Genomic DNA, 15,237 nt, shown 5'->3' on the forward strand with positions numbered 1-15,237 from the left:
TGCCTTTAGGAGGAATGGCAGCCCCCACCTTGGTCTCCCAGGACCCAGCAGTCACGTAAGAAGTCAGAGTACTCAGAGAACCATGCTCATGGGAGCCCGAGCCACACGGGGAGGTCTTGGAAGATGGCAATTAGTGTGGGGGAGAGACATGCCAACTAACACCAAGGCACCAGACGTGAGCGAAGAAGCCCCCTGGCAGGGGATTCTCTGGCCCAGCCACTCCAGCTGAGGGCACCTAGGTCAGAGGTGAGCCACCCGGAAAAGCCCTTCCTGGATTCGCGACCCACAAACTGTGAGCAAAGTAAAAATGGCGATTTTAAGGCACTAAGTACCACAGGAGTCTGTCAGTCAGCAATAGCTGACCAGAACATCAGGTAAGGAGGGATTTCTTAAAGCCAAGTAGAAAACAAGCTATAAACCATCCAACCAGAATGTCACAGCACAGTGTACAACAGAACAGAATGGCCAATAAGCATAAATGCAAGTGAAAAAGATCTAGAATATCTATTTGTAAATGTGAGTAGGCCTTCAATGCCATGGGGTTTGTTTGATATGGAGGAAAAGAGATGAGTAAGGTGCAATGGACAGGAAGACAATACTCAAGGCCACTGCCAAGGACAAACACATGATGATCCCACATGATGATTCAGCTGTCATTCGTATCGCTGGTCAAACTCAACACAGACTATTATATTCAGTTCTGGGTTTTACAACTAAGGAGAATCTGGTGCACCTTAAAGAATTCCAAGATGAATAAAAAGATCACGGGGAAAACCCATGAGGAAAGGCAATGTACCTGGACTGTTTTGAAGGCAAGGATTTAAGTAAAACTTGGTGACGCTGAAGAACCAGTTATTTTCTGATCTACAGAGATTACACTAAGTTTTTACATTAAGCAAACATGACCAATAATGAGCGCTGGTACATAGACTACATTATGCTAGACAGCAGACTAAAAACTCTCTACTTGAAATCTGCTACAAAGCTGTGTATCTACTTTGGAAATGTAGGAGGTGATTCTGTCCAAATCTGAGGGACTTTCAAGCTTTCTTCTAGGAAGGCTGTGATTTTATGACCTAATGACTGTTCCTACTGCTATTACCATAAGTGCTGGCGACAATGATAATAATTACTAAATAGCTACTTGCCACACACTGTGGCAGATTGCTAATATCACTTCACCTGACAATTAGGTATTATTATCTTCATTTCAGAGATGAAGAAATGATGGTTAGCAAGATGAAGTAATATATGCACAAGATTAATGTGGTACAATAAAAGATAATTTGATCTTCGCCCCTGGTTCTTGGCATACACCTTCAAAAACCCTTGGAATTTCCCCAAGTTAGGAGTCTTTTGTTATGCTAATGAGATGACTGGGCTGGCCCCAAGATAACCTCAGGATGGGGACAGTTATCAGAAAGACCAACCAAGTGATCAGAGGGTTGGACCTTGGACCAAGACCTCTGGGGAGGGAAGGGGAAGCTGAAGACTGACTTCAATCACATGGCCAATGATTCAATCAATCATGGCTACATAATACAGCCCTCATAAAAGCACTGCATCAAAGCTCAAGGGTGCTGCCCAGTTCATAAACACACTGCTGCGCCCGGAGGATGATGGATCCTGACTCCATGGAGAGAGCGCACTGAAACTCTTTACGCCCTCCAAGACCTACCTGTGTGGGTGGGTATCCCTTATAATAAACTGTAATTGTAAATACAGTGCTTTCCTGAATTCTATTAGTTGTTCTGGTGAATTACTGAACTCGAGGGGGGTCATGGGAATTCTCAAATTTGTAGCAGGCTGATCGGAAGTGTGAGTGCTCCGGAGATACCATTGTGGCTGGCATCTGAGGAGGGGCAGGCTTGTAGAGGACTGACTCCTTAACTTGCAGGACCCGATACTAACTCCAGGTGGTTAGTCAGAACTGACTTACAATCTGCTTCTCTGGTGTTAGACCAGTTTGGGTTGAAAGAGAGCAGTTACTAAGCCAGGACTCAAACCTTGTTCTGTCTGATTCCAAAGAGAGCATTTCATTATTACAAGAGTCAAAGTATAAACCATAACAACTTTTAACTTTTCATTTTACAATAAAATGGCATATAATTCATGGCTTTGAGTTTCCATGGTAACTTAGATGAAATGAAAAATTATTATCAGCTTGACAACTGATCAAGTCCATTTAAGGAATTAAATTACCCTATCACTGCTATCAGAGTTAACACAAACATTGATGTCGGGGCAGCTATGACACAGTGGCTCATAGGGTTGGCAAGGAATAAACAATGTGAAGAAAATTTAGGATCCAGAGTAAAAGCCACCTCGAGCACTTTTGAGGTTGAGTCTTTTTCTAAATCCTTCATTGAGTGTTAAAGCTTGTAAACAATTTTAAATAATAGTTAAACACAGGGACATGGTTCCAGTATAAAATCTTAAAAACCTATCTTCAAGCTTCAGATACAAGGAAAAGAGTCTCATTGCTGTTTCCTATCAGCTTGAGAGAAACCATAGGACATAAATTCAGATTCCTGTTTCTGTGGTCAAAAGTGTATGTTACACCAAAAAAAGAAAAGTGTATGTTACACGTGTTCTCTGCCAACAAGAGAACTTTCTGAGCAGCAACACAGAAAACAAATCAAAACAAAAACTCATGAAATCCAGGCAAAACTATGTTTTTTTCTATTGCTTACATAAAAGCTTTCTAAGATTTTATTTCAACTAATGAACGCTTTTAGTTATTCCTTGACCAGGATGTCTGTAAATGGTATTGTTTGTGAATGCTGAGTCTTCAGACTCATCAGCTTTGTATACTGTCGTACCTGGCCTGTTAGTGGCTGCCATGATGAAAACCTGCTGACGTGTTTCCAGACCATCCATCTCTGTAAGGAGCTGATTCACCACTCGGACACTTGCCCCCGTCTGAAAAGAAACAAACATATCTCCATGAGCCCCCAATAAAAAGAAAAATCCATCACCAATTTTATTTTGCCATACAAAGTAATATACTTGCTCATTTGAATGAATGTTTTTGTCAAGAGATAACAATGATCATTTCCTGACTCGTTACTGTACAAGCACTGTACAAAACATGCTCTCATTCCCATGTTTCCCCAGCAAACCTTTTCAAAAAAGATATATTTTTATTGATTTCAAAGAAGGGAGAGAGAAAGAAATATTAATGAGAATCATCATTGACTGGCTGCCTTCTGCATGACCCTACCAAGAATCGAACCTGCAACCCGGCATGTGCCCTGATGAGGAATCGAGCTGTGCCCTCCTGCTTCTTATATTGACACTCAACCACTAAACCACACCAGCTGGAAAATTCCCTTATTTTATCCACAGTTTCGATAGGAAACTGTGGCGAGAAAGGATGTTGAGTTATTTGTCCATGGTCTCACAGCAAGATAAGGGCAGAAATGAAACTCAAACTCAGATTTATCTGACCCCAAAATCTATACCTTTTAGTTATTCAAGGATCCAAGAGCCACAACAAATTTCCTTTCGGACAAATCTAGACTGAACTTTTGAATGCCAGACCAGATTCCCTGGGAGATCAGATGCCTCATTGGGACACTGGGTCTTTTTCTCTTTTCCTTCAGTATCCAGCACAAGTGCAGCTACCTCAAGGCAACACCTGAGAGAAAAGTTCTGGAGGTTGGTAAACAGGGGGACAAATCACTTATAGACATTTTTTAGCTGCACAATGGAGGAAATGAGAAAAGTGCTGCTGTGTTTCCTTTTATCGTTAATTGCCTTTCTTCAACATAAATTTTATGTACAGAGGTAGTAGTAAGTTTAATCCACTGATTTCCCAAAAAAAAGAAAATAATGGTACACCTTATTATCACTGTTCAGAGAGACAATACTAATAAGAGATTAACAGAGTTATAATCTGGACTCAAAAAAATATAGAATTACTGGGTAAAATAAAAACAAAACTGTCCTATTTAAGCAAGACAAAAACCTCTGAATCGAAACAGGAAAGGCAGACAAATTTACTATATTGAAAGTATAAAAACCTATCCTCCTCAGACTATTCCAAAAAATTCAAGTGGAAGGAACACTTCCAAGCTCCTTCTATGAAGCCAGCATCACCCTTATACCAAAACCAGATAAAGACAACACAATGAAAGAGAATTACAGACCAATATCCCTCATGAACATAGATGCCAAAATCCTCAACAAAATTCTAGCAAATCGGCTCCAGCAGTACATCAGAAAGATCATACACCATGACCAAGTAGGATTTATCCCAGGAATGCAAGGATGGTACAATATCCGCAAATCAATAAACGTGATACATCACATAAACAAATTGAAAGATAAAAATCACATAGTCATATCAATTGATGCAGAAAAAGCATTTGACAAAATCCAACACCCTTTCTTGATAAAAACTCTCAACAAGGTGGGAATAGATGGCTCATACCTCAACATAATAAAAGCTATATATGATAAACCCACAGCAAACATCATACTCAATGGACAAAAACTAAAAACATTTCCCCTAAGAACAGGAACAAGACAGGGATGCCCACTCTCACCACTCCTGTTTGACATAGTACTGGAAGTATTAGCCATTGCAATTAGACAAGAAGAAGAAATAAAAGGCATCCAAATTGGAAAAGAACAAGTAAAGCTGTCTTTATTTGCAGACGACATGATATTGTACATAAAAAATCCGAAAGACTCCGTCAAAAAACTAATAGACTTAATAAATGAATTCGGCAATGTAGCAGGATACAAAATTAACGCCAAGAAATCTATGGCCTTTCTATACACCAATAGTGAACTTACAGACAGAGAGACTAAAAAGGCAATCCCATTTACCATCGCACCAAAAAAATTAAGATACCTAGGAATAAACTTAACTAAGGAGGTAAAAGACCTATACACGGAAAACTACAGGACACTGAAAAAAGAGATAGAGGAAGACGTAAACAGATGGAAGAACATACCATGTTCATGGATTGGTAGAATCAACATCATTAAAATGTCCATACTACCCAAAGCAATCTATAGATTCAATGCACTCCCCATTAAAATACCAACGGCATATTTCACAGACCTTGAAAGAACTCTCCAAAAATTCATCTGGAATAAAAAAAGACCCCGAATAGCCACAGCAATCCTGAGAAAGAAGAATAAAGTAGGAGGGATCTCAATACCAGATTTCAAGCTGTATTACAAAGCCACTGTTCTCAAAACAGCCTGGTACTGGCACAAGAACAGACATATAGATCAATGGAACAGAATAGAGAATCCAGATATTGACCCAAACCACTATGCTCAATTAATATTTGACAAAGGAGGCATGAACATACAATGGAATAAAGACAGTCTCTTCAATAAGTGGTGTTGGGAAAATTGGACAGATACATGCAAAAAAATGAAGCTTGATCACCAACTTACGCCATACACAAAAATAAACTCATAATGGATACAGGACTTAAACATAAGACGGGAAACCATAAAAATACTAGAGCAATCCACAGGCAGCAAAATGTCAGACATATGCCAAAAGAAATTCTTCACTGACACTGCCCCTAGGGCAATGGAAGCTAAAGAGAAAATTAACAAATGGGACTACATCAAAATAAAAAGCTTTTTCACAGCAAAAGAAACCATCAACAAAACAACAAGAAGGCCCACTGCATGGGAGAACATATTTGCAAATGGCATCACTGATAAAGGTTTAATCTCCAACATCTACAGGCAGCTTATACAACTTAATAAAAGGAAGATAAATGATCCAATAAAAAAATGGGCAACAGACCTAAATAGAATCTTTTCAAAAGAAGACAGAAGGAAGGCCAAGAGACACATGAAAACATGCTCAACGTCACTAATTATCCGAGAGATGCAAATCAAAACAACAATGCGGTACCATCTCACACCTGTCAGAATGGCTATCATCAACAAATCAACAAACGACAAGTGTTGGCGAGGATGCGGAGAAAAAGGAACCCTCGTGCACTGCTGGTGGGATTGCAGACTGGTGCAGCCACTGTGGAGAACAGTATGGAGTTTCCTCAAAAAACTGAAAATGGAACTCCCATTTGACCCAGTAATCCCACTCCTGGGAATATATCCGAAGAAACTAGAAACACCAATTAGAAAGGATATATGCACCCCTATGTTCATAGCAGCACAATTCACCATAGCTAAGATTTGGAAACAGCCTAGGTGCCCATCAGCAGATGACTGGATCAGAAAACTGTGGTACATCTACACAATGGAATACTATGCTGCCATAAAAAAGAAGGAATTCTCATCATTTGCAGCAACCTGGGAGGAATTGGAGAACATTATGTTAAGTGAAATAAGTCAGTCAATGAAAGAAAAATACCACATGATCTCACTCATTTATGGATAATAAAGAACATTATAATCTTGAACAAAAAGATAGATACAGAGACAGCATCAAACAGACTGTCAAATTACAAGGGGAAGGTTAGGGAGAGGTGGGGGAGATAAGAGATCAATCAAAGGACTTGTATGCATGCATATAAGCATAACCAATGGATGCAAAACTCTGGGGGGTGGGGGCATATATGGGAGGGGGGTGTGGGGAGGGCAATGGTAAGATATGTACACATATAATACCTTAATAAAAAAATTGAAAAAAAAAAAAAAAAAGAAAGTATAACATTGTGTATAATAAAAAAAATTAAAGATAGGTGGTAAGGCTGGGAAAAATAGTATTACAACACATAACTGGACAATGAATAAATTTTTACCACACTTAAAAAGCTCCTATTAAAAAACAAAAAAACCCAAAAACATTTCAGTAGCAAAAGGATCAAAGAATATGATCAGGCAATAGAAGATGAAATACAAAAAAATCACTTAAGACGATCAACCTCACTGATCATCAGGGACATGAATACAGAAATTTATTATCATGCTTAGCTAATAAAATTGACAAAAATTGAAAGATGGGTATTATCCACTGTTGACAAAGTTGTAGGAAATGATTTTTACACACTGTTGGTGGAGGTATATAACTGGTAGTTTATATGAGGAATGATTTATATTAACTTTCAAAATATAATGTATATACAGCTCCTATTCTGAAATTCTACCTCTAAAACTCTCACATATTCCCACATGTGCACAATATTTTATAAAAAAAAGAATGCTTACTAAAGTTCTGTTTGTAAGATAAATAACTGGAAACAATGTAAATGTCTAAAACAGAGGAATTATTAAATAAATTCTTCTATATCCAGACTGGAACATTTATGCAAGGTAGAAAAATAAAGTTAGTAAGTGCATGGGAAAATCATCAAGATAGAATAACCACACTTACATAAAAAAGTCTAAAAAATACATGTTTTCCAGTTTATGGCAAAAGTTCTAGAATGACAAATACTAAACATGAAACCGGGAGCAGAAGTAACCCCTCCAAGAAGAATTATAGGAAAAGAGGTAGGAGAAAATGCTTGTATCCATTTGTATTGTCACAAGTATACATTCAAATATAACTTGTATAATAAACAAGAATACACTCCCCCTGACCGGTTTGGCTCAGTGGATAGAGCGTCGGCCTGCGGACTGAAAGGTCCCAGGTTCGATTCCGGTCGAGGGCATGTACCTTGGTTGCGGGCACATCCCCAGTTGGGGGTGTGCAGGAGGCAGCTGATTGATGTTTCTCTCTCATAGATGTTTCTAACTCTCTATCCCTCTCCCTTTCTCTCTGTAAAAAATCAATATATTAAAAAAGAAAAGAAAAAAAGAATACACTCAAAGCTCAAATATTTTCAGAATCCCTAGGTGAAAACGTTAAAAATCCAAATACATGTATTGGAAAGCAAAACTGTGTGATGGCAGATAAGCTAGGGATGTTGTTTGTATGGCTGCAGACTTCTCTGAGGGCAAGTGGTTGACTGGATATATCTCAATGCACCCCCATACTTAAATTACTACATGAGCCCAGCCAGTGTGACTCAGTGGTTGAGCACCAACCTATGAAACAGTAGGTTACAGCTTGATTCCCGGTCAGGCACATGCCCGCATTGTGGGCTCGATCCCCAGTAGGAGGTGTGCAGAAGACAGCCAATCAATGATGCTCTCTCAACATTGATGTTTTTGTCTCTCTCCCTCTCCCTTCCTTTCTGAAATCAATAAAAATCATTTAAAAAAAATGACTAGGCGGTAACACAGCTGCAAACCAGGGAAAGGGGCTGTAGAACCAGATTAAAATCCAGAGCACACCATGCCCCAATCAGCGGGACAAAAGTGTCGTGTTTGGCTCTGGATTCCACACTAGACTTTAGGATCTGACAGCTGGCAGGGGAACAGGAAGGACCTTTGCCCTGGCCACTGACGTCACTATCGGACGAGACTGTGCTAAGGAGATGCTGTGATACCACTGATGACTCCTGGCTGAGGCAGTGGTCGGCAAACTGCGGCTCTGTTGACTAATGACTTTGCCAACCACTGGGCTGAGAGAACAAATTTGCTTTGATATGAATCACATTTATATTAGTCAAGTTTTGTTTTTTCAACTATTTAATGTTTCTAGGGATTCTTGAGTGAAATGAGCCACTGAATAAATGTTGCACTATCTACGAGAACATATACAGAATAATTATGCAAAAATAAACCACAAAAAACATGATCCCTATGCTTCCAACTCTTACATAACAATCTTCCTGATAACAGCTGTTTCTGGGCACTCTCTGAACTGAAATTTCTAAGAACTATGACTCAGCATAGTAATGCAAGTGGCAGTCAATGCAGACCAAGGTTTATCTTCCCCAGAGTGTAAAGGTGCTGAGTCAGTGCACATTACCTGGCCTTATTGTGAGTGCGTGTCTTAAATTAAATTTTCTTCTGCCTCAAGAACTCATTTAACTGGAGAATCTTAAGACTACAAGGCAGACTATTCAAAATCAGTATCATTTCCAGTCCCAGCTACTCATTTTTGTGAATCTGATATGTGTAACCCAACTAATATACTAAAAAAAAGGATACAGAGGTTAATAAAAATGCAACTGTTATCCCTCAGTCCTGATTTCAAATTACTAGGCTACTTCACAAAGAGTCTCAATGTTCTCGAGGAATGACTTTACAAGAACTCCTTGAACTTTACAGAACCTTCATAAAAACTTGTTTAAAATGGTTTGTGGTGCTAAGACAGAAATCTGTAAAAGACCCTCAATGACGGCTACCTCTCGGTCTGATCTTCGAGGGCATAAGGCATCCACTTCATCGAAGAAGATCACGCAGGGCGCCGAGTTCTTGGCTCGCTGGAAAACCTGCCGCACAGCACGCTCGCTTTCACCGACGTACTGCACACACACAGACGGGAGACAGAGTGCACGGACAGTTCAACTTTGGGGTTCAAGCCAAATTGTAGTAAAACCAGTTTTAAAGGACATTTGTACATCAGAGTCCAAAAAAGTATTAGGCTGAGCCATATGCAATTACTGGTATTTTGCCCATTTCTGACCTATAAGAATAGCCAGTTGTATGTGGTTCAATTTAATAAAATTGGCTATTATTTAAGCTTATAAACTTCCTCCTTTACAAAATGAAGACTAAATGCAATGTAAGGTCTTCTCTAAGTAAAAAACCCCCTCACAATTCTATTTTAGAAGTGACCTCCTAAGCTTTATGCATATAAAATATCCAGCAATAATTCATTAATCATTAATTCAAACAGTATTTTAAATGCAAACAAGACAATTCACTGTTCTACTGTCATTTGTACATCATCTTGCTAAGGGAGGAGCTATTTTGTCATAAAGCATCAGAAGAGGCAAACTGAGCCAGCTGGGAATCTAACAGCTGTAATATGGCATAATGTATATTAAAATCAAAATCAAACTATAAAATATTAAGATCAGTCAAGAAATAACAGCAACTCACTAGCAGCTATATATAACATTAGGACAATTAAAATAAAAAGTTACATGTAAGAATATGGTTTCACCTTTAGCTAGGCATAAGAAATTGTTCTTATAAAATTTCAAACTAGTTTAAGAAAAGCAGGTTTGTCGTAATAAAACTGCTAAGTAAAACAGAATCTTATGCTAACAATCTCATATCATAAGGTATCTCTGATGTTATTTTATGACTATATGGTCATAATAAAGTAATTAAGGAATAGACTGCATCCCAGATGAGTGATTCAGGTATTTGTTTTCTCATTTGAATAGAGCTGTCTTTCCCTCACACGTATCCTGCACTTTTCTTTGTACTTTAGCTCCCTTTGCTTCCCTTACTTGAACTGCTTTCCCAACCTACCTCCAAATAGTTACTGCATTTGAGAAGATCCCCACTAATCTTTCTTCCCATTACTGTCTTCTTTGCTCTTACAGCATTTTATACTATTGTAACTGTGAGCTCTTCCACGTTCACTGTACTATATGGTAAAGTACTTGGAAAGTAGAAGTCATGACCGTTTCAAATTTTTCTCTGATCATAATATCCTACGCAGTAGAACAATTTAGTTCCCTGAAAAATCTAATTTAGCAAAAATTATATTTGGGTAACTAAACCAAAATATTTAGGAGATATTTTTAAAGAAAAGGCATTGGGTCCTAGCTGATTTGGCTCAGTGGATAGAGCATCGACCTGTGGACTGAAGGGTCCCAGGTTCAATTCTGGTCAAAGGCACATACCTGGGTTGCAGGCTCGATCCCCAGTAGGGGGCATACAGGAGGCAACTAATCAATGATTCTCTCTCATCATTGATGTTTCTATCTCCTTCTCCCTTCCTCTCTGAAATCAATAAAAAATACACGGAGTGGCCAGATTATTATGATCTCTGAACGAATAATAATCTGGCCACTCAGTGTATATCCTATATAATAAAAGGCTAATATGGAAATTGTCCCCTCGACCGGGAGTTCAACCAGCAGGCAGGCCGGCCAACCGCCCATGTCCCCTCCCCCTGGCCAGGCTGGCCGGACCCCACCCATGCACAAATTCATGCACTGGGCCTCAGATATCATAATAATCTGGCCACTCAGTGTATATGTTTTTTAAAAAAGAAAAGGTATCAGTGGGTTGGGAGAGATAAAGTTCAACAAAGTTTCAAATGGGGATGGAAAAGAATAATCAATATAGCTGGCAAAGGGACTTCAGATACAGTAAACCAAAATGACTATGTAAAAGAAAATTTAATTTAGGGGAAGGTAAACCTAGTTCAAAGGACAGATTAAAATCAATCTTAACAAAGACAACACTGATTAGAAATAAGCAAACAAAAGAAAAACCCCTATCTTGACCTTTAAGAAATACTTCGAATAAGGATCCTATACTTATCTCTAATTCCTTATTTGCCATTCAGTTTTCCATCATAACCGGGCTTTTAAAAACACAATTACTGAAAATATTAACCCTAAAGTTAATAATGACATTCTGAGTACCAAATCCAAAGTTTTACTGTCAGTTCTTTTATACTGTTTGGTTACACTGACAAGGTTGAAGAATCAATATGAGAAACATCAATCTGCTGCCTCCTGCATGCCCCCTACTGGGGATCGAGCCAGCAACCCAGGCATGTGACCTGACCAGGAACTGAATTGGTGACTTCTTGGGTGCATGGGACAAGGCTCAACCAACAGAGCCATATCTGCCGGGGCTAAGAAGCCTTTTAAAACAAATGATATCATTCTCATTTTGTCTTTAAATGTTACAGAATGGATAGGAAATAAATTCAGTCTCTTAAATTTGAGATATAAATTGCTTAAGTGCTGAAAGAAGTTATTATATGTCACTTTAGTGATTTCTTTCCCCCAGAGTATTTTTATTTATTAATACTTAACTCATTTGAGCCACACAACAACAGGACAAGGAAAGCAGATCCAGGAGTCAGACAACCCAGATTTAAACATTAGCTTTACTACTTCCTGGCTGGCAGACGCAGACCAAGTTATATAAAACCCCCAAACTTGTTTGTTGTTTTTACTTGAATATATTGGGGGTGACACTTGTTAATAAAATTATATAGGCTTCAGGTATACAATTCTACAGTACATCATTTGTATATTGTATTGTGTGCTGACCACCCCAAGTCAAGTCTCCTTCCCTTACCATTTATCCCCCTTTTTTCCTCTTCTACCCCCTAAACTTAACTTTCCTCATCTGTGAGTCAGGGGAAACAATAATCTGTATCTCACAGGGTTGTTGAAGAATAATGTATGTCAAGTGCTTTACAAATTCATGGTACAGAGTAAACACTTTAAAATGTTAATTATTACAATTATTTCCATTTTGCAGGTGAGAAAACGGAGGCTCAGAAGTTACCAGACTTAATTAAGAAAGTACATATACTAAGTACAGCAGAGTAAGGCTCCATTTCTTCATTCCTACAGAGGTGATTTCACCAAAATTAGACAATTGTTTAAAAAATCTAAAGACATTCTACCCTGAAATTTGAAAGATCATTACCTTCCTTATCTAAACAATGGCTAATGCCACAACTTACCATATTTAGTAATTCTGGGCCCTTGACAGATATAAAATTTAGTCCAGACTCATTTGCAACAGCCTAGTAAAAGGAAACAAAGAGATACAAATAAGACAAATATACAATAGAATAATAACAATCATTTGTGATAACATGGGAGTTTCTTTTAGCTTATACTCTATTTTCCCTCTTTTATAGTTGCCTCTTTCCAATTAGAAGGAGAGGAGACTTATGGGAAAAAGAGAAAAGAATAATAAGAAATGTCAACCTAAAACTTTCTAAGAATCATGAAGACTAGAAATCAGGTGAAAGGGACACAAAATATTTATGTAAACGTTATACCCGTGTAGCCTAGTGTGGAATTCTAGTGAAAGATAGTCATCTCTGCATCAAGAAATACCTTGCCCAACTAAAGCAATCATTCATTCATTAACCAAAATGTAAAAACATCAATGTAAGTCTCTATCAAGGGTCAGTATTAACAGACTATTTTTTTAAAATATATTTTTTGAATTGATTTCGGAGAGAAAGGGAGAGGGAAAGAGAGGTTGAAACATCAATGATAAGAATCATTGATTGGCTGCCTCCAGCATGTCCCCCACTGGGGATTGAGCCCGCAACCCAGGCACATGCCCCTGATCAGAATCGAATCTGGGACCCTTTAGTCCGCAGGCTGACGGTCTATCCACTGAGCCAAAACAGCTAGGGCAACAATTATTTTTAATACATAAGGATCCATCTGCAATTAAGAATAATGGTTCAAAGCCAAAGAGAAACACATGGCTATCCGTGTAGAAGAATCCAAGAATTATAACCTGAATGCAGAGATGAAACCTGAATACAATGTCTCAGAACTCCAAAACGGTCAGGGAAGAGAGTTCTTTCCTATTCTTAGAACCTGGTCCACGTACTCCTCGGCATTTCCATTTGGATCTTACAGGTGTATTTCAAATCTATCACTTCCAAAGCAGGACTCTTTTTTTGTTTTTATTTTTAAATATATTTTTTATTGATTTCAGAGAGGGAGCGGGAGAGATAGATAGAAACATCAATGATGAGAGAGAATCATTGATCAGCTGCCTCCTGCTCACCCCCTACTGGGGATCAAGCCCGCAACCCAGCACATGGCCTTAACGGGAATCGAACCTGGGACCCTTCAGTCGGCAGGCCGATGCTCTATCCACTGAGCCAAACCAGTTAGGGCTTCTTCAGGACTCTTAAATATCACCATCCCTTGCCCTAGCTGGTTTGGCTCAGTGGATAGAGCGCTGGCCTGTGCACTGAAGGGTCCCGGGTTCAATTCTGGTCAAGGGCACATGACTGAGTTGCGGGCTCAATCCCCAGTGGGGGGTGTGCAGGAGGCAGCAGATCAATGATTCTCTCTCATCGTTGCTGTTTCTATCTCCCTCTCCCTTCCTCTCTGAAATCAACAAAAAACCCCATAAAATATCACCATCCCTTGAACACCAAACCTACAATAGCCATCTCCCAATCAATCTATCATAACAATCTGTTTATTCCCTTTAGAACTTAGCTAAATCTGTAATTTTATTGTTTTTATTTACTGCCTGCCCTTTCCAAACAGACAATAAATTATATTAGCACAGGTTCACTAGTTGATCCCTAGGACCTGGAACAATTTCTGGCAAACTAAGTAGCTCAATAAATACCTGCTGAACCATGAATGCATGCATGCTCCGCCACCAAAAATTGCTCAACATGAAGATTATTATCCTCTCTCTCCATCTTTGTCTTTCCTGCTGCCAATTTCATAAGCTTCCTACCTCTCACTCATTAAGTAAGGGAGAGTCAGGATACACATCTAATGAAGTCTGACTCATTCGCATTAGGTTCTCCACATCTAAATGCCAGGTACCCAACATTTAACCCATCAAACCCCCAATAGTTCCTGAAATGATCAGAAATCTTCTTTGGCTTCCAAATGAAATATAGTGGACATAATTGACTTTTTCATGGAGAGCATCACGAATCTTGCACTCACTGTCAGGCAAGATTAAAACCAAACAATATAAGGCGCCCAGGCAAGGGGATGGCATCCACCTGGAGAATTCACATTTTAGCACACAGAGCCTTCTTTCTGGCCATGTTTCTCTAACACTGATGTACAAAGGTACAGACCAAGACTGTGATGCTCTCATCTCCTTCCTCCGTTCTCAAACTAATTTACAGCAATGTCTTGTAAAAGTACTAGAAGCATTAAGAAAGGAAATTTAGTAATATAAGCAAAAGTAAGTTTTAAAAAATTTACACAAATAAATAAAAGTGGAAAACTTTTCTGAAGAAAACTACCAGTCTTATTTTAAATGCACTTCTAATAGAAATTATACAAAAATATCTCAGTGTAATCTTCAGAGTGATAGTCATCTTATTCTACCTGCTAATAGGAAATGAAATACAAAAGTTGAACGTATGCCATACCTTCGCCAGCAGCGTTTTCCCACAGCCGGGAGGACCAGCGAGGAGGACTCCGGCCGGAGTCACCAATCCGAGAGCTTGGAACTGATCTGGGTTACGTACTGGTGCCTGGAAGTAGAATCCCAGCGATCCGTTACAAGCGTCCTTTTACACTGCGTGTCCAATGCTCTCCAGAGGCCCGTTTTCAGCACTGATCACGAGGCCCAAAGAAACGAACAGGGCCTGGGACCACGTGCTTACCTGCTCCTGGCATGAGGTATATGGTGGCAAACAAAAAAGTCCCTGCTCTTGAGGAATCCATACTTAAATGTAAGTTCTGAAAACGCTTTAAACATAAAGGTTTCTGAAAAAATCATCTAAATTTCCAGGCG

The 15,237-nt window shown here is 39.0% G+C and overlaps 1 protein-coding gene across 5 annotated transcripts in view; it reads right to left on the reverse strand.

The window, feature by feature from the left end:
• Positions 1-15,237, reverse strand: part of NVL (nuclear VCP like) — a 52,610-nt gene that overhangs the window by 18,188 nt on the left and 19,185 nt on the right. For all 5 annotated transcript variants that reach the window (XR_013813107.1, XM_079763587.1, XM_079763588.1 and 2 more), the window contains 4 exons: positions 14,870-14,974; positions 12,449-12,511; positions 9,183-9,302; positions 2,823-2,922 (listed from right to left, as the gene is read on the reverse strand). Coding sequence is in view for 4 of the 5 variants with exons in the window: in XM_079763587.1 (XP_079619713.1) it covers positions 2,823-2,922; positions 9,183-9,302; positions 12,449-12,511; positions 14,870-14,974 (388 nt within the window). In the remaining variant the exon portion in view is untranslated. The remainder of the gene's footprint in view (positions 1-2,822; positions 2,923-9,182; positions 9,303-12,448; positions 12,512-14,869; positions 14,975-15,237) is intronic.

This window comes from Cnephaeus nilssonii (genome assembly GCF_951640355.1).
Source record: "Cnephaeus nilssonii genome assembly, chromosome: 23".
Taxonomy (NCBI): Eukaryota; Metazoa; Chordata; class Mammalia; order Chiroptera; family Vespertilionidae; genus Cnephaeus; species Cnephaeus nilssonii.